Raw genomic sequence first — 19,949 nt, forward strand, 5'->3', positions numbered from 1 at the left:
CCCCCCCTCCCCTCCCCCAACCTCAGTTCCCCCCCCCCCTACCCCCCCTTCCAATTGTCCCCTGTCAGTTCTCTCCCCCCACCCCCCCTTCCATGTCATGTCCCCTGTCGTTTCAACAACCCATCCTACTGTCTATGTCTGGGTCTTGTCTAGTTATGTTGTGTTTATGTGTATAGATATATAAAAGAATTTAAAGAAAAATAAAAAATTTAAAAAAAATGTTGAGGTACAAAACAGATGTAGGGGTAAAAACTCAAGCACAAGAAATCTGAGCATGTGTGGGAGCTGCAGCACATAATTGCAGAATGAGCGCTTCTGGGGTGACAACGCGAGACAACTCCTGTGATCTTGCCGCAAGGTGGCGCCAGTTACCACCCGAAAGAAAGAAGGGGCATAACCTCACCAGAACCGCAGACCTGTCAACCTGTACGGTTTTCCCGTATTTTGTACGGGATTTACTCAAATTTTGGTGTGTACGGCGTACAACGCCTAGCTGTACGGGTAAACCAAATTGTACGGGAATTGTACGGGAAAATTCAAAACCCGAACAAAGATTCGAAACCGATCATCAGATTCGTTTCTGTTTAGCAGACGACAACAACTAACATAAAAAGACTGTAACTGAGCTTGTGTGCATGCGCAGAAGGTATCATAGAGGGCGCTCTGGCCCAATCCGCTACTTCCGTGTCGCGAGATTTGGTCTTTGTTTTCACAACTTACTTCAGCGACAGACAACGATTCGCTTCACTTTTCGTGCTACAACTGAAGATGGAGAGGCCAGCGAAGAAAAGAAAGAAAGCCGGACATGGTCAGCACATGTCGGAGTGGGAGAAAACGTACTTAGGTGTCGTGCGATCATCGGACAAGGGAAAGGAGTACAGTTTGTGCGTGCCATATGGCTCGCACATCAAAGTGAAAGTTGCTGCTTCTGGTCACTACGACTTGAAGCAGCATTTTGAAACGGCGGTACACAAACAATCATTGATTCGTTCGAAACAGTTCAAGCCTGTGAACCAACATTTCCAGAAACGAGACAGCCGCCTTCCAACGAAGAAGATGTGACGCAAGCCAATGCCATGAAACCATTACCACAGTCAATCTGCTTGCCACGGCAAAGTCAGCTACTGCTACTGCTACCTACAACAAGTGTCATGCTTGAAGTGATCTAGTGAGACTGGACTGATTTTTCCTGGTGAACAGTAGTACAAAGTAGTTGTGTGGGTGTGACTGGTGAGACTGGACTGTGATTTTTCCTGGTGGACAGTAGTAGTTGTGTGGGTATGACTGTGTTATAAATTTAAGCTTAAAGTGATCAGGTGAGACTGGACTGTGATTTTTCCTTGTCAGTGGACAGTAGTAGTTGTGTGGGTGCATTTTACAGTAGTTGTATGTATTTGAGTTGTTCTTCAGTACTGGTGACAGAAAGGGGGAAAAGTGGTCAAAATTCAAATCTCTAGTTTTGTTTTTGAAATATTGCTTTTCATAAAGCAGAAATACTGTAGTATATGTTGTACATAAGAAAAAATCACTGGTTCACATGGTTCCTACATAATCTAACTTTTAAAGCTGGTTCTTGTGTGTCTGTGTGTATGTTTGTATGATGACGATAGGACCCGAAACGGCTGCACGGACTGAGACAGGAATTGCAGAGAATGTTCTTTGCCACTCGAGTCGTGTCATAAGGTACTTTTGGAATAGCAAATTTGAAAGGATTCTTCAAAAAACGGCGGAAAACATTATATACCCTGTGAGCTATCGAGGATCCTCCCCGTCTGGGCTGTCGAAACATGGTCTTGTTAAAAGACGTTTTCAAATGCGGTTAACGGGGAGATACACTCGAAGCACATTTAGCGAAGTTATGTTGCCAAATCATCAAAGATCAACATTTCACTACACGGATCGATGCACACAGTCGAAATAGATGTGACTTTCACACGACCGAAGACTACTTACTAGCAGACTAGCAGACGACAAGATCTAAATATTTAGATCAGTGTAAGAGCAATCCGTTGAAGAACAGTTACTCCGCTTATTCGTCTTCAGTTAAGCTTATTTCCCCTGCCATAAGTTTCCTTGCAGATCTGCAGTAGCGTAGTGAAATGAACTAGTGTCATCGGAAGATTCTTCTCAGTCAATGATCAAAGCACAGTAAGTTCTATGCTGACAAAAGTCACTTTCGGACAACACGACGATTGACTTAATTTATGAGCCCAAAGGTAACAATATCGACAAGAATGTACGCATTTGACATTAAATGAAACATTCATAGACTGTTTCCAACTCACCAGATCTGCCAAAGAGCCGTCATTCGTGAAAAAACGATGATTTTAATCGGACAGGTATCGGAAACAAGCCTTGGTCACCTGCGTTATTCCTTCCAAGGCGACGTGACGGCGCCACATTTGTTTGTTTATGGCTGTTTATCGCGAAACAACACAGTAGAAATTTGTGTGTAAAATACCACAAATTTGTGGTGAATCAGTTCGTCATCTGCGTTTCGATTGTAATTAAGTCAGATTGGAGTTACTTTGAATCGAAGGCGAGGGTAACCTGCGTTATTTGTGGGACATCGTGAACAAATTTGATTGCAATATTTTATACAGAAAGTAAATTTCAATGATTCTGGCTCAGACTTGTAGATCTGTTATGCAGTGTGTTGGTAGTGTATCTGCTTTTCTGCTATGAAGCTCATTTGGAGTGATACGCTGATCGAAGTGGGGTACCCTATGTGGGACATCAGCCGTATGCAGATTACGCCTCAGAACACTCTCGCATTTCACAAAGACAACAATAATTTGCAACATTTCAAGAACTGCATCAGTTTTATTAGATACTATTTCAACAACAACAGCACAAACACGACTATTATCAACAACACAGAACGGGAGGTAAGTCTTCAAAGACGCACCAAGTGTGCGTTCCCGTTTTTGGACGCCATTTTTGCTGGCATTTTCACAGTAAATCTTAATATTTCCATATCTATTGAATGATTTTGGTATTTTCTTTGATTGTGCCGATTCTCCTATCTCTCTGGCATGTACTGGGTGCTTTGTGACCAGTTTCTCCCCTAGACTGTATTGAAAAATGCATCCGTGTGAGCTGACCCCCACTTGTGACCAGTAGCAAAGAACAACTCATTTATTAATGCTAAATCAGATGTGTTTTATGAATACAAAATAAATGTTGAGTATTAATTACCAGCTGGTCTTTCTTCTTTTTTATGTCGTGCGAGTCTTGCGTGTGAACTCAGGTTTGCGTGTGTTCATTTTTTTGGGAGTGTGTAAGGGAAATTGTTGCCCTGATTACAGTTTTTAATCATATTAGTACAGGTTGGCCTTGGAAGGGGTTGACAGGTCTGAGAACCGACCATTGTCTGTTTACCGTATAAAATGCACGACTTACACACGGACTGCTACCAAACCGATATGCTATTTGGGACCAATGTAAGTTTTTTTTCCTTTCTCGTGTGATCTTGCCGCAAGGTGGCGCCAGTTACCAGCCGAAAGAAAGAGGGGGCATAACCTCACCAGAACTGCCCATTGCACCAAAATATTATGTCCCTTCAAAGCAAATGTTGTCAAAAGATATATGATGTAAATGATACGATGGTCTTAAAATGGCACAGATTTGTAGATCTGTTAAGGCTATACTTTGTCCTTTTCGCACCCTGACAAATGGGCAACCTGACGATTTATTTAATGAAATTTTTTTAAGCAAATAAATAGCATATTCTTTTGAAGTTTTTGAATGCCGTCTTCTCTCAACTCCTAGTAATGTTGGCAGCAGCTCTCACCCAAACTGAAGCTCTGTAAGTTAATGAGAACTGTCACTAAAAAGTTGCAGGCAATTTACATAACAATACATAACATGAAAACAAAAGTACACTTATGTGCCACTCTGGTCTGCAGCCTTCTCTCAACGTAGACTCCCTTTGAAATATTAATGTAAGTCCAGTCACAACTTTGCCTTTTTTTCTCTCCTTTAGTATATATGTTCTCCTTTTGAAGAGGCCGTCTCTCTTCCTTCAACATTCAGCTTCAGTTTAATTGTCTTGTGGACCCCTTGACTGTCACCCCCGCCCCAACCCCACTGCAAGCCTACTCAAAACACCTTCCTTATTCCTGACAATGACAGCTCCCTCTCCTCCTCCCAATCGTGCACACACACACACACCACATCCAGGGGGGAAAGCATGCTCTAAGCTTACATCAGAAGGGGGAGTGGGAACAAGCGGCAATTCCCAGACAGACAGACATGCATAGACAGACATAGATAGACAGACATACAGAAAGACAGACATACAGACAGACAGCCAGTGAGACAGAACAGACGACAGACACACACAACCATACACAGACAGACACACAACAACAACAACAAAAACAACCCCACCCCACTAAACTCACACACAAGGCCACAACACCCATGCAGCCAAGCATACTAAACTCACACACAAGGCCACAACACCCATGCAGCCAAGCATACTGTACTCACACACAAGGCCACAACACCCATGCAGCCAAGCATACTGTAAGTCAGTGACAGGAAGAGGAACACAGCCAACAAGCAGCAATTCATTTAAACATACCGGAGACCGGAGCAGTGGCCTCAGGCAATTAGTAACAGTCTTCACACTAACTGACCGCTGACTGACTGACCAATTAAGGACAGACAGATCACTTTCACTCACTTCTACTCATATCTAACAGTTGCAAACAGTGACCATGAATACTGAAGCAAAGCCTGTGTCGTACAGAGGTACCTGTCATGAAACAACACCCAAGCAAAAAGAGTCCCTGCACTGTAGGTGACCAGTGTCATGAACCTGTTTAGGACAGTGGTACCTGTCATGGAAGGACACCCTTTGGACCAGCCAAAAGTCTCTCTACACTACAGATGACCTAGTGTCATGAACCTGTTTAGGACAGTGGTACCTGTCATGGAAGGACACCCTTTGGACCAGCCAAAAGTCTCCCTACACTACAGATGACCTAGTGTCATGAACCTGTTTAGGACAGTGGTACCTGTCATGGAAGGACACCCTCAGGACCAGCCAAAAGCGTCCTGTGACCTATCAATGTATATGTTAAAGGACTACACTGTACATGTTTTACAGTAGACTCCCAGGGGCGGGGATGTAGCTCAGTCGGTAGCGCGCTGGATTTGTATCCAGTTGGCCGCTGTCAACGTGAGTTCGTCCCCACGTTCGGCGAGAGATTTATTTCTCAGAGTCAACTTTGTGTGCAGACTCTCTCCGAACACCCCCGTGTGTACACGCAAGCACAAGACCAAGTGCGCACGAAAAAGATCCTGTAATCCATGTCAGAGTTCGGTGGGTTATAGAAACACGAAAATATCCAGCATGCTTCCTCCGAAAACGGCGTATGGCATGCCTAAATGGCGGGGTAAAAAACGGTCATACACGTAAAATTCCACTCGTGCAAAAAAACACAAGTGTACGTGGGAGTTTCAGCCCACGAACGCAGAAGAAGAAGAAGTAGACTCCCCACACAAATTCTGACAAAAATCAAATCTTGAAAGAGACTGGGTCGACTTACAGAAATCTGAAAAAATAAGGCGTTACCAGAGGTGGGCGAGTTCCGCTGCATAATTACTAATGCAAACTGTATTTAAGGCTTCTGTGTAATGTTAGTTGTTACATAGACCTTGACTGAAGTGTGGGGGGCAGCAGAAGTCCAGTACCAATCTCCTCGTGTGATACTGTCACTGATACAACCATGTTTGAGTTCATAGTAAAGTTATATTCAACCTTCCTCTGGGCAAAGTCTTTGTAACTGGCACTCCCGCCATTTTTGTGTCTCTGCTGAACTCTTGGTCAGGTCCCACTTTTTGTCTGGTATAATTTCTTTGTCATTTCTTAGCTGAATAACAAAGTCTGCATTCTGTAAGCAGTTGCACAACTTGATACATTATCCATGTAGATAATGTTGGTGCACGTTCTCTAGTGCATCAAAGGCTCGGTTCATTATACACTGCTGACAGGTTCATAACAAATGTCAAGAAAAATCAATGTCAACAAACCTCTAAATGATTTTTTCCCCCCATGATTTGAAGAACAGCTCTGTGTCTCTCTTTTTGTCTGTAGACCTTTCAGCCTTTCTCATAAAACCTACACAATACCACTGCAGAAGGATCTTCACACAACCATTGCAGTTATAGCTTCCCTGTAAATTGCTTTACTGTTTACAACTGACAGGAGGAAAACAAATATGTCAAGAAGCTAAGGCAGTGTCACCTCAAAGCACTGTAGATGTTTTGTGGCCTTCTGATCAACAGTCCTTTGTGTTTTAACCCTTAGCTTCCCCCTGTGCTTTCCAACAACAAAGTATGAGAATTGTTTTGGGACCTTGAGTAACTACAACATATTTGTCCAAATGTGACCCTCCACCACAGAATGCGGAGTGGGATGTCACCTCCCAGGGTTCTGTGCTAGGCCTTATATAGGTGTGGGGGGGGGGGGGGGGGGGAGGTAAGGTATCAGTGTGAGGATCACCTTAGTCACAGGCTTATAACTCAAAAAGTGTTCGCTCTTTTCTAAAACGGTTTTCAGCACTAGATAGAGCTTCAAAATCTCTTCAAGAAAATGTAAAAAAAAATAAAAATCATGCAAAGGTGCCTAAAGCGACTCATTCCGTGATGGAGGGTCACAAATACAGGATCTGCATCTGCATGCCACCTTCCTTATTCTCCTCCAAAATTTATTCTCACATTCTTGCATACACCTACACTGTACATGTATAAGTCTTCTTATCTAAGTTTTCATCTTTTCATTACTATAATTTGTCTGCTGTGTTAAATAACCAAAGGGAAGTAAGCTTTTTTCTGTATAACTCTGGCTTACCCCATTACACATGTCTTATGCATAGAGCGCTTACTTCCCTTTGGTTATTTGATATCTTAACAACGCTCGGCCTCATTTCGTTTAAGATTATTCGTCTGCTGTGAATCAAGAAATTGTTCGAGCTCTTCAGAAACCTGAATAGGTTGAGGCGGCTGTGAATGTTTTGTATTGTGTTTCATTGAGCAATCCAATTTCATTAACAAAGGGCTCCCCACGGACGCCCTTCCTAGTGCGTCCCGGGACCCCCACTGCAGTATTTTAGAGGGTCCCAAGGGTCCAAAAGCCGAAAAGTCCCAGTGTACTTATATAAAACATTGTGGTCACGTATAGTGTACTGCGAAGTGTCGATTGCAGTCTGAAAATGGTATCTACGGTACGCACGATAAAGGAAATTTAGTGCGTCCTAGGACCCGCTCTTTTAAAATCTACTGCGTCCAGGGACCCCCTCCATATATTTCTAGTACGTGTTTTCAGCTTCTAGTGCGTATAGGACGCAGGGACGCGCGCTATGGGGAGCCCTGTTCTTCTTCTTCTTCTTCTTGGCGTTCGCAGAGGTTACACAATCAGTCCAGCACTGGTGATAGGGAGCCCTGTTAACATTTTTGTTTTGTCTGTCACTGGTTGAGAATGGGCGGGGATGTAGCTCAGTCGGTAGCACGGTAGCACGCTGGATTTGTATCCAGTTGGCCGCTGTCAGCGTGAGTTCGTTCCCACGTTCGGCGAGAGATTTATTTCTCAGAGTCAACTTTGTGTGCAGACTTTCCTCGGTGTCCGAACACCCCCCGTGTGTACACACAAGCACAAGACCAAGTGCGCACGAAAAAGATCCTGTAATCAATGTCAGAGTTCGGTGGGTTATAGAAACACAAAAATACCCAGCATGCTTCCTCCGAAAGCGGCGTATGGCTGCCTAAATGGCGGGGTAAAAATGGTCATACACGTAAAAGCCGTGGGAGTTTCAGCCCATGAACGAACAAACAAACTGGTTGAGAACAAACTTGGTTAATGTTCAAGCTACAATCAAGCCGGGACTGCAGCCCAGCAAGGGTTAACAGGGAGTCTTCCAGCCAGACGGAAGCTTATTAAGTGGGACACAAGTGCAGGCATGACATGTTGGTTCCCCTCAAGGTCTATACACTAACCGCATAAAAAATAACCTCTTTTTTATCTTAGAAAATAAGGCCTCAAAAAGAAGAGAATTTTAAAACTGAGATAACTTTTACAGAGGTTTTGAACAGAAAAAGTGAGCAAGTCATATTAATAGGGGGAAGTTTTACAATGGAGGGGGGGGGGGGTGGCTAAAAAGGGGCGTTCCACCGTACGCAGTGCTTAATGTTGAACACACACCACAACGTAACACATCATGCATGAAAAACCAATGCAGTACACCTTTTAAATATTAAAAAAACCCACTTAAAACTAACAATGAGGGGCCCAATAAAAATAAGGGTAAATTTACAGAAGTTTTGACAAATAATCTGAGAAAGGAGGGTGACATCCTTCAAAAGGAGGAGGGAGAGAGGCAGGAGGGGGAGGGGGGGAGAACTTGACTAAATGCCAATTACTGTGACAGTCGTCTGAGCGCAAAATATAGCAATTAATGTACAGGTCTTTACTCTAAATTTCCTGGCATGCACATGAATTTTCCACAAAGAGAAAACAGCAATTATCATCTTAATCAGTGTCATTGTGACACTGTGCCTCACTCACTGCACAAACACACATTCCTTCAGACACTCAGAAACACACACACAGTCGGAACTTCACACAAAATTATCCTGCCCTGCCAAAAAGGATGTGAGAAAAACAAAAGATGAATACATGTATCAGCAATACTCTAAATTAAATGAATAGAGTGACGTATACATGTATACGTCATTAATCATCATAACAATTCATTACACTGTATGTCACGTGCCGTCATTCCATTCTTTCCATAAGCTTACCATTCCGAAGAAAGCAGTAACGTGCCGAAATATTGATTATCTATATAAACGTACCTAACCTGGTTACAGGTGTGTTTTCTTTTTATTTAAATGTATCAGCAAGTTAAAAGATCTTTATCCAAAGTGAAAGGTATATTCTTTTTTTATAAAGGAACTTCTTCTAGAGTTCAGTACAGTGAAACTTTTTTATGGAGACCTTCAAACATCTGACAAAAATCAGGTGAAAAAAGGGAGGTAGAACATGTAGTTTTAAAATTGGGGTGACGTCGGCCTCCTCATCGGGAGGTCGTGAGTTCGAATCCCGGTTGCTGCCGCCTGGAGTGGAGATTTTTCCGATCTCCCAGATCAACTTATGTGCAGACCCGCTATAGTGACTTATCCCCCTTCGTGTGTACACGCAAGCACAAGACCAAGTGCGCACGGAAAAAGATCCTGTAATCCATGTCGGAGTTTGGTGGGTTATGGAAACACGAAAATACCCAGCATGCCTACCCAACGAAAGCGGAGTGAAGCTGACTATGGTCTCAGAGTGTAGTGTGGGGAACCCAAATGGACAACTGAGCTCACACATCACCAGGCTGAAGAAGAAAACTTGGGGTACATTTCATGGGGGGACACTCTTAGGGGAGGAGGAAAGAAGGAGGATGTGCAGGCTGTGTGGGTTCTGCTGCATTACACTTGCAGGGGGATTTCAACTGTACTAAGGCCCCCAAAAAAAATAGGTGTGGTTACGGTAACATAGCCAAAAAAAATAGGGTAGGTAGGTAGGCAATCACTTTTTTTTTTTTTTTACTTTTTTTTCTAATGTGTACAAATTAAACCTACTTGACAGGGAAATAAGTGTGCGACACGGGCGCTTTCGCTTTCATTGCGTTTTTTGCACTCTTTTTTTTTATTTTTTTTATTTTTTTTTGACAAATGTAATAAAAAGTTATAGGATCGGCCCCTAAAAATAGGGTAGGTCGGGTTACCGTAACCACACCTTTTTTTTTTTTTTAGGCCTAATGAACCAAGTCAAAAGCTAGCCATGAGCTGTGCAATATGGGTAAGTATATTATGAACTTATAAAGTCAGGTTGAACTTATAATTCACAGGCTGACAGTAAGCTACTTGAGAGTTCATCACATGCATTCATTTCAGGAAGTGCACTAGACACCATGACTATATTTAACAAAGGAGTCTACTGAAAGTGACCGGCCTTGTTTTTAAGGTTTGCTCTTTTTATATTGGTCTACCTAGAAATAATTTGAAATAATTATAGAAGACTGTGCTTTCTAAAGATTATCTTTTTTCTGACAATCTCATGGATCATATTTTGTCTTGGTTATTAAAGTTAATTGTTTCATAAAATAACTTTACTGGTTTCCAGAATACAAAAAACTTGTTGGGGGAGGGGGTAGGGGGCTCATTTTCTCTGATTTGAAATGTACATTCCTAGAAAAGTGTGACACTGAAAAAATGAGGTTTAAGAATCTTCAGATTTTTTTCCCTTCTCTTGAGTGTAGGAATAGTTTTGTTGCAACATTTAACATTTGTCTTACAGCAGGAAACAGCCATTCGGACAGGAACAACATGAAACGTTGATCTTTGGGCAGCATATACAACCATGAAAACCACATTTTAACATATTCTTTTACACAAAAGGTTATTGGTAGCAAGGGTTCATTCCTTTAAGTTTCAATGAACCCACCGAGTCCACAGAGTCGCTTTGATGTCCATTCAAAAGCAACTCCTTGACAGAGTGAGGAAATCAACAATGACTGCTCAAGCAGACTGTCTACACACTGGTCCTACTTGTTAGACCATCATCACTGTGACTGTATCTTAAAGAATGTGCATCCTATGGGTATACATTACTTACTTATTATCCTACAAATCAGGAAAGTAATTAGGCAAAAAAAAAAAAAGGTCTGTTTACGGTAACATAGGCCCAAAAAATAGGGCGGTAGGTCGGGATTTTTTATTTTTTTCCCCTCCAAAAAAACATATTTTTAAGTTGGGTTTTTTTTGGTTTTTTTTTCCCCAAATGCCAAAAAAAGTCTAGGGTCGCGCGAAAAATAGGGTCGGCCGTGATACCGTAAACAGACAAATGTTTTTTGTTGGCCTTAGATGAATTCACACACACACACACACACACACGCAAATGTTTGAGAGAGAGAGAGAGAGAGAGAGAGAGAGAGAGAGAGAGAGAGAGAGAGAGAGAGAGAGAGAGAGAGACAGAGAGCGCCAGGGAGAGGGAGACTCAGAGCACTATTCAGCCTACAAAAGTTACACACAGGGCTGTTAGAGCCTGGAGAGCCACTGCAAACAATGATGCCCACTGATAAAAACATAAAATCAACACTGAGCACTATTCAGCCCATCCTGAACTCAGAAATGAGTTCGGCTCATTCTCTCCCTGACAGGATGCCTGAGTTTCCTTGTCTGATTTTTGTTTTACATATTTAGAGCTTTTTGTAATGTATTATTGATATATAAGCAGATTCGCGATCGTCGATAATGATTTTTCATGGTGTTTTGTAATTTTTAAATTACAAACGAATTGATATGTAAGACATTTTCAAGCAAGCTATTTCTTGCGGCTGTATTTACTGTGCAAACAACTCTAAATATGGCAAAAGTGTCACGTGATAATCAACCGTTTGGTTTCGGCGCTCACTGGAGCAGACGATTTTTTCTGTAACCAGTTGACAGTGATGAAACCATATATTACGGTCTCCTTCCGGCAGCAGTCCCAAAATTTCGACTTGTTTTGACCTTAGAACGATGTCTTTATCATAACTGTGAAGAACAGAACGGAGATCACTGTCGAAGTCGGCCAATCTGCAATCATTTTCGTCTCGCGAACACTGATCTCAAATTTAGATCAGTGCTCGCGAAAAACATATGGGAGATAACTCTGTATTCTTGTTTTGATAGATTCGCGTAGGACTGTAGCGTCCGGTCAGAGAGACAACTGGCAATAGCCGTGGAGCGATGCTTATCAGAATGTATTCAGCCTACATAAGTTACACACAGGGCTGTTTGAGCCAGAGCCACTGCAAACAATGATGCCAACTAATAAAACATACCGTCGCGATATAACCTGCGTGGTTGAAAACAACGTTAAACACCAAATAAAGAAAGAAAGAATAAAACATAAAATCAACACTGAGCACTATTCAGCCCACATAAGCTACACACAGGAGGGCTGTTACTAGTGTTAGAGCCAGATCCACTGCAAACAATGATGCCTAACTGATAAAACATAAGATCAACACTTACCCTCCCTGCTTGTACAGATATCCATAGCGCTCATTCTTGCGAGGCTGAAAACAGAAAAATAATACTGAGTATCACACAAATCAGTCTAACACACTAACATCCAGCAATAAGGTAACCACTTTTGTGCATGGAGTCTTGTGACTTGAGCCTAACACACACACTTACACACCACACATACACACACACAAATTGACATAAATTAGGTCAAATTTGGCAGATAAGAGGATAATGAAGACATGTAGCACTCAATGCATTATAAAACAAACATCTGAACACAAGATCTTCCGCCCAATGATTTTGCATTCATTGACCGTCTGTTTTACATGTACTTGTCTGAATAGGCGGAGAGGTACTTGGTTTAGAACAGAACAAGAAGAGCAAACGCTCGATCGAGTCACTTTCGCAGTTCTGAATATTATATGAGGCATCAGATGGACAGGAAGAAATTGCTATTCACAACACAATGAGTCACGTTCACATAAAATTTGAGCCCGGTCACTTTTATAGTTTCCGAGAAAAGCCCAACGTTAAGTTGTGTGTTGCCGAACAGAAAAGGCTAGTTATCTCCCTTGTTTTTCTGATAACGTTCGTAAAAGGCTACAGATGTAAATACTTTGATGTAAAGAATAATCCTACAAAGTTTCAATCACATCCGATGAACTTTGTCAAAGATATAAAATGTCTAATTTTTCCTTTGACGCTGACCTGTGACCTTGAAAAAGGTCAAAGGTCAACGAAACCATCGTTAAAGTGTAGAGGTCATTGGAGGTCACGACTAAACAAAATATGAGCCCAATCGCTTTGATAGTTTCCGAGAAAAGTCCAACGTTAAGGTGGTGTCTACGGACGGACGGCCGGCCGGCCGGCCGGACAAACTAACACTGACCGATTACATAGAGTCACTTTTTCTCAAGTGACTCAAAAAGTGCAGAAAAAACACAACATTTATCAACAATGCTAATCTAAACAACATACAAATACAGACACACAGACAAAACACACAAACACAAACACACACACAGGTAGATTTACAGAGGTTATGAACAGAAAATCTGAGTACACAATGTATCCAAAGGAAGGGAGGGGTTATGTCCTGGCTATTAAAAAGGGACTGAGGTTTCAATGTAATCATCTGTAAGAAAAACTACGTCGACTCCCTTTTCTCCCTTTCACAGAAAGTACGGTCATTTATTTGCTCAAACATGTGTTGATCACACAACTTTTGACCAGACATTCCCCCCTGTAGGGCCCTATGCACCCTCATGCTAACATTCCCCCCTGTAGGGCCCTATGCACCCTCATGCTAACATTCCCCCCTGTAGGGCCCTATGCACCTTGATGCTAACATTCCCCCCTGTAGGGCCCTATGCACCTTGATGCTAACATTCCCCCCTGCAGGACCCTATGCACCTTGATGCTAACATTCCCCCCTGTAGGACCCTATGCACCTTGATGCTAACATTCCCCCCTGTAGGACCCTATGCACCTTGATGCTAACATTCCCCCCTGTAGGGCCCTATGCACCCTGATGCTAACATTCCCCCCTGTAGGGCCCTATGCACCTTGATGATAACATTCCCCCCTGTAGGGCCCTATGCACCCTGATGCTAACATTCCCCCCTGTAGGGCCCTATGCACCTTGATGCTAACATTCCCCCCTGTAGGGCCCTATGCACCCTGATGCTAACATTCCCCCCTGTAGGGCCCTATGCACCCTCATGCTAACCTTGTTTCATATTGGCACAGTGAGGCCTACAAAGGCAACAAGAAATCGAGCACAAAGCCTTTTCCTTTCAGGCGCATTTTAACGAACAGAACAAAAGACAACTGTTAGTTTTCCTCATAATCAGTCTTCTCCTCCTTTTAACAGTTTGCCAAACACTTCTGTGTACTTCCTCCCCCAAGCGCAAATACCCACCCCCTATCCCAGTCTCTCCTGCCAACCCCCCCCCCCCCCCCCCCCCCCCCACCTTTTTTTTCAACAGTAATACCGCTCTTTGGCCAACGGATCAAGTAAAAACACAGCCCCTGATATCATTTGCTGGCCAGTTGACACAGGCGGTCAGCGGGCGGCAGTGACCACACAGCGGTGCTGGCCTGAGCTAGCGTGACACAGTGTTGACCGATCAATGTGACCACAAGTGACCCGTCTTTGCACGGCGATTATGAAGGCTTGGACACTGCTTTATCGTCTGCCTGGTAACCCGACTAGTTCAGTGTTTGTTATTTGCTTTCAGACTTCGCGCGCAGCTAACAAATGAATATTGTGCCTTGTTTGCTGCTAAGAAAAAAGTGTAATAACGTCTTGTTTTCTTGGTTCACAACAAACAGAGAGTCCACCACCCCTGCTCAAATAGACCTCTCTCTCTCTCTCTCTCTCTCCCTCCCTCTCTCTCTCCCTCCCTCTCTCTCCCTCTCTCTCTTTCTCTCCCTCCCTAAGTCTCTCTCTCTCTCTCTCTCTCTCTCTCTCTCTCTCTCTCCCCCCCCCCCCCCCCCCCCCCGCAATGCCAGATACAGGATTTCGTAGATTGAGGAATATGTATTATTATACTGATTTACGCTTTAAACGTAGGACACACAAGAATAACGCTCGAATAACGTTTCCTTTTCACGATCGAGTTCTGTTTTGTAGAGTTATAGTACAAACATCGACACCCCCCCCCACACACACACACACACACACACACATACATCCCGGCCTCAAATTCATTTTCTCCAATGCTTGCAGCACCACATGCGTGGCGACCCTTCCTCTTCAGACCCAAAGCGTGACCAAAGTAACTTCGACTCCATCTCGCGTGACAGACAATTCCACGTCAGCGAGTCCAAATTTGTCCAAAAGTGTATAACGACGCTGAAGTCAAATGACTCATCGGAGCGTGAGCAATGACACAGGGGATGGTGGGTAAAATGTGTACAGTGCCTCTTGTCTGCGGATGATTATCATCGTGAACCACGAGTAATTGTGCCAAAGTATCAATAGTTCTCCGACTCTCTGGGTCACCGAGTGCATGTTGTATCGTGCCCTCAGGACAGACATTTAAAGAAGAATAAAAGATACATTCCCTCCCATGTTGACAATCACCACAGAACGATACCAGGTTTTTACACGTGATACAGGCATTCTTCATTTTCGACACCTATCAAACACTGTCAGGCTGCTTCCCTGTGCAATGTGGGATTTGCTAAAAAAAATAAAAATAAAAAAAAATAAAAAAAATTTCCCCCCTCTTATTTATTTTTTACAAGGACAACACAAGCAAACAATGGGCACATTATGAACGTACTACCTGCTTAATAATAATACAGTCAAATAATAATACTTGCTATTTCTTAGTCAATTTTGCAGACTGGCACAGGTGTCGATTTCAAAACTGATCCAGCAAACAAACAAAATATAGCACACGGTGCAGAAAGCAGCAAGCAGGAGGCCTTTTGATGTTAGGTGTGTGTCCAAGTGGAATGATGCTCTTATGATGCGTTCAAGCCGGTGTGACGTTTTCATCTTTCGCCGTGGTCATATTTCGATTCTCGGACTCGTTGATCTTGTATAAACTCTACACTGAACAAAAAACCACCCTTCGATAGTACTGATGAGCGACCTTGTGTACCTTACATTCATGGGGCCAAATTTGTCCAACCAATTTTTTTTTTTATTTAACTTAGAAATTTGATTCATCCTAAAATGTTTCCCTTCTTACTCAAGGGACGTAACCACTCGGTACACGTTTTCGAAGAATTCGATTTTGGGGGTGAAATCTATTAAATTTTACCACCAATTTTCTTCACATGCAAGAAACTGACATGCTTTTCGTCCATAAATAATTTCACTTCTTAATTTTACCAGGAAACAACATTTCAGTCTTGAGTATATCGAGGGGGAAATATGTACACAGGCGAAAGATGAAATCGTGACACCGGGACGGGTCTATCGTCCTTCACGGCAAGGAGGGCACCTTTAAATGGAAAGGACCCGCAACCGTGGCTGGCGACTTTCGACGTGCCTATGACTCATTAAAACAAAGATGTGAATGCATGGTATGCCGTTGTCCATACTTGAATGAAAACGTCCGTGTTGCTTAGATTCCCAGGGAGATATTATGTATGTAGTCTATGGACCATTTCGAAGCTGGGTTGGGGAGAGGGGAGGAAGAGATAGCAGACTCTCTGTTTCAGCACACCGCGTGACACCGCTAGACGCGTGAAGATTTTTTTAAATGGTCGCTAGGCTATATGCATGATCTGCAAAGAGACGACACCAGGACGGTTCTTGTTTTGCTCCACGGACAGTGATCAAGATGATGAATTCAAGATGTGCACAAAAGGCGGCGTGGGGTATTGTGGTGGGTGCCGTTAAAGTTGAGCATTTGTTGCTGGTTGTGTACAAGAAGTGTTGTGTAATGCTGAAAAGAAGCACTTACAGTTACACACTGAGTTGCTTTGGTCACCAAAAAGCACCGACGTTGTGAGTTTAGGAGTCATTCTCAAGCTCCTGTGGTTATTCTGAAGGAAACTGTTCAAAGTCGCGCGAGTCTTTTGACAGCTCGCTCCAACATTGGAATCAGAGAGAGAGAGAGAGAGAGGGGAGAGACAGACAGACAGAATGAGACAGACAGACAGACGGACAGACAGCAGGGATGTCGTTAGGCGTCGGACATCGGACATCCGCGTTATTTGATAATTTTCCTTTCATAATATAAATAAAAAATCTTCAAAAAAGCCTGACCGAGCGCTCTCGCGTACAGGTGCACTGAACTTGTGCAGTGCACATCTTGCGTTTTCCGAACCGTTTGCGGTATGAGCTGTTTGCGTACACCCGTCTTCTGACAGCACACTAAAGCTAGGAGTACGGGAGACAACTTCAACTGACCAAGGCTCGCGTATGCTTTAAAGGCACAGTAAGCCTCCCGTAAACCATCACAGAGCCCCCCGAGCGTCTACATACAGTACAACCATACTTCCATTTGAACGCTCACTGAACGGGAACATCCTGGCTGCTTTCTGTCGAGCGTGAGAAATTTTCAAAGAATTTATTTTCGTGGACTTGTTCCTCTACGACAATGGCGCCTCGTTTTGGTGCTGGACGGCTGTTATTAATATTCAATACCGGAAATCACGCCCGGACAGTAAGCCTCCCGTAAACCATCACAGATACTGTCAGGCTTTTACACACAGTACAAACATCCTTCCATTTGAACGCTCACCAAACGGGAACATCCTAGGTGCCCTACGTAAAGAGCGAGCAATTTTTAAAGAATTAATTTTGCAGATTGTCTCGAACATTTTTTGGACCCATCCTGAACTCAGGTCAAAAATGAGTTACTTCCCTTCGGGTCTCATTCTATCGATGTAAACTGGCAATAGCCGTGGATCGATGATTATCAGAATGTTTTTGGACCGTGGTGCGTTTTTGCGCTAGACCTAACTTTTAAAATCTAAATAATAAATTGACAGCTTGTTACACAAACATTCTTACAAAAGGATTCTTTTTTCATCAAGACAAGATCAGTACAATTCGAAGTTGTGAAAGTTTGAAAAAAGAAAAGCCCGGAAGCAGGGTCACGCAAGGGTCGTAGCAGACGACGGTTTATGCATATCGCCGTTCCTCTCAACAGTCAAAAGCCATCGCTTGAGTTCTTGTGAACCACAGCCGTTTGTTTCGTGCATAAAAACGTGCTATTGTAGATAAGCTCACATCGAGTCGCATTCAAATGACTAACTGACGACTACATTGTGAAAAGGGGAAACTGGATCACACGGGTTCACGATGGCTCAGGGGTAAGATAAACCACGCAAAAATAAATTCTTTGAAAATTGTTCGCTCTTTACGGAGGGCACCTAGGATGTTCTCAATCGGTGAGTGTTTAAATGAAAGGGTGTTTGTACTGTGTGTAAAAGCCTGACCGTATCTGTGATGGTTTACGGGAGGCTTACTGTGCCTTTAATTTGCTTTCGGTTAGAGTTGAAGCGCACGGCACTGAATTATGCCACTGAAAAAAGCTAAAGCCTGCCAAACAAACAAAAAAGCTGAACACGTTTGGCGTTTCAACGGCATCGTGTGCTACATTAGGATCAAGAAAGAACATGGGAAAACACGGCTAGCAATAGCATAATTCCAGAAAATGACAGCGCCAATGATAGTGTCGCCGCTGAAACCTCCACAATCACGGAAAGTAAAGTTTCGTGACTTGAAGATGTACGTGTTGGTACAACAGGACATTCGCACAGACGGTCTTTTAATAAGGTTAACTATTCATGTTGACCCTGTTTTGTACTAGTTGGTTAGAATTTGACAGCAGAGAGACCATCTATATAGGTAAACTGTTTTGTCGAATATGTCAAGAAAAAGCTCTATCAGGATATCATGCAGTTTGTGTGTCAATCAAAGTAAGAGTGCTGAAGTTTTTGGTTGCTTTTTAGTTTGTTTGTTTCTTTTTTGTGTGTGTCCTGTTTGAAACAAAAGTGATAAAACAATATACGCACACAATGTTGGTGCATTATATTGAAATGTGTGTGCACGTGATCATGATTTTGTGTTTTGCACAAAATTATAATGTCCTATTAAAATGTCGGAAAGCAGTCAAATGTCCTATTGATGCCGAAGAGCTCAGGACATTTGTCCTATAGGTATGAATTTGTGGCAACATCCCCGAGACAGACAAACCGATAAAAACAGACAGGACAGACAGACGGAAACACGGGTAAACTTAAAACAGCAGATGTGACCCTCAGTACTTACAATGACACGCACAAACCGCACAGGGCGCTTGGGGAAAAGAATCCAGTGCTGGTGTAACACGAGAAAAATACTCCGGAGTAAACATTTCGTACGAAAATGTTACTCCCTTTACAAAAAAAGCACTCCCCCATTACACGAGAAAAATACTCCCCACGACAGGCGAGTTCCGAGTTAACATTTCGTACACATGCAAATATATCTCCCCTGACGAATAAAAAAACCAATAAATTACTTCACCCCAACACAAGCAATTTAACTTCCCATGCCAGGTGTACGAAATTTATACTCCCTTGTCCCCTGTTAGTCTTGGTGGTGGAAGTGGTGGAGGGAAGGTGGCGCGACATTCGTTTGCGCGAGATCACATATTGGCCCGCATCCCATTTTCGCGTACGAGATTTTTACTGGAAGTAAACAAAATGGGGAGTAAAAATTTCGTGGAGGGAGTAATTTTTTCGTGCCTTGGGGAGTTCTTTTCTCGTACGAAAAATTTACTCGGAGTAAGAATTTCGTACGAATTATTTTCTCCGGAGTAAATTTTTCGTGGAGTAAAAATTTCGTGTTACACCGGTCATCATGAGTACAATCCTCAGTGCTGACCCACACACACTCTTGGGCTGATCTTCTTGTCACGAATATCCTTGGTACCACGTACACACACTTCAGGCAAAATGACGACACTTTCCTCGGGCCACCATTTAAATCATCACTGACACTGAACACAACACCCTACTTTCCTGAAAATCGCACTGCTGATTCTGCCGGCGTAAAAGAGGAGACATACCGTCATACGCCTGACGGGACGATTCGCATTGATACCAAAAACTGCTGCGGACGACTCATGGCAGGATCCTATATGACGTGGTGGCGATTTCTAATAATTACCAAGAAACAAATTAATCATCTGTCGAATATGACTAGTAAATCAGTCAGTCAGTTTTACGCTGGTTTTATTTTGCTCTGTGCCCGCGAAATCATTACAGTCATACAGATTGCAATAATGTTATCACTACATCGTTGCAGATGCAATGCAACTTTCGCGGTATTCGGGGCTGCTCTTTTTGCGCTGCTGTACAGTTGGTATTGTTTCTACCACAGTGACGGAAGTAAATTCATCCCCACGGGGAGGAAATCATGACAC

General features: G+C 43.0%; 1 protein-coding gene across 1 annotated transcript in view; it reads right to left on the minus strand.

Annotated features, from left to right (window-relative positions):
- The window catches only part of LOC138969514 (arf-GAP with Rho-GAP domain, ANK repeat and PH domain-containing protein 1-like), a 134,973-nt gene that overhangs the window by 85,120 nt on the left and 29,904 nt on the right, over nt 1-19,949 (minus strand). Inside the window, exon 4 of the mRNA XM_070342329.1 lies at nt 12,073-12,116. Coding sequence (XP_070198430.1) covers nt 12,073-12,116 — 44 coding nt within the window. The remainder of the gene's footprint in view (nt 1-12,072; nt 12,117-19,949) is intronic.

This window comes from Littorina saxatilis, linkage group LG6 (genome assembly GCF_037325665.1).
Source record: "Littorina saxatilis isolate snail1 linkage group LG6, US_GU_Lsax_2.0, whole genome shotgun sequence".
In the NCBI taxonomy this organism is placed as follows: domain Eukaryota; kingdom Metazoa; phylum Mollusca; class Gastropoda; order Littorinimorpha; family Littorinidae; genus Littorina; species Littorina saxatilis.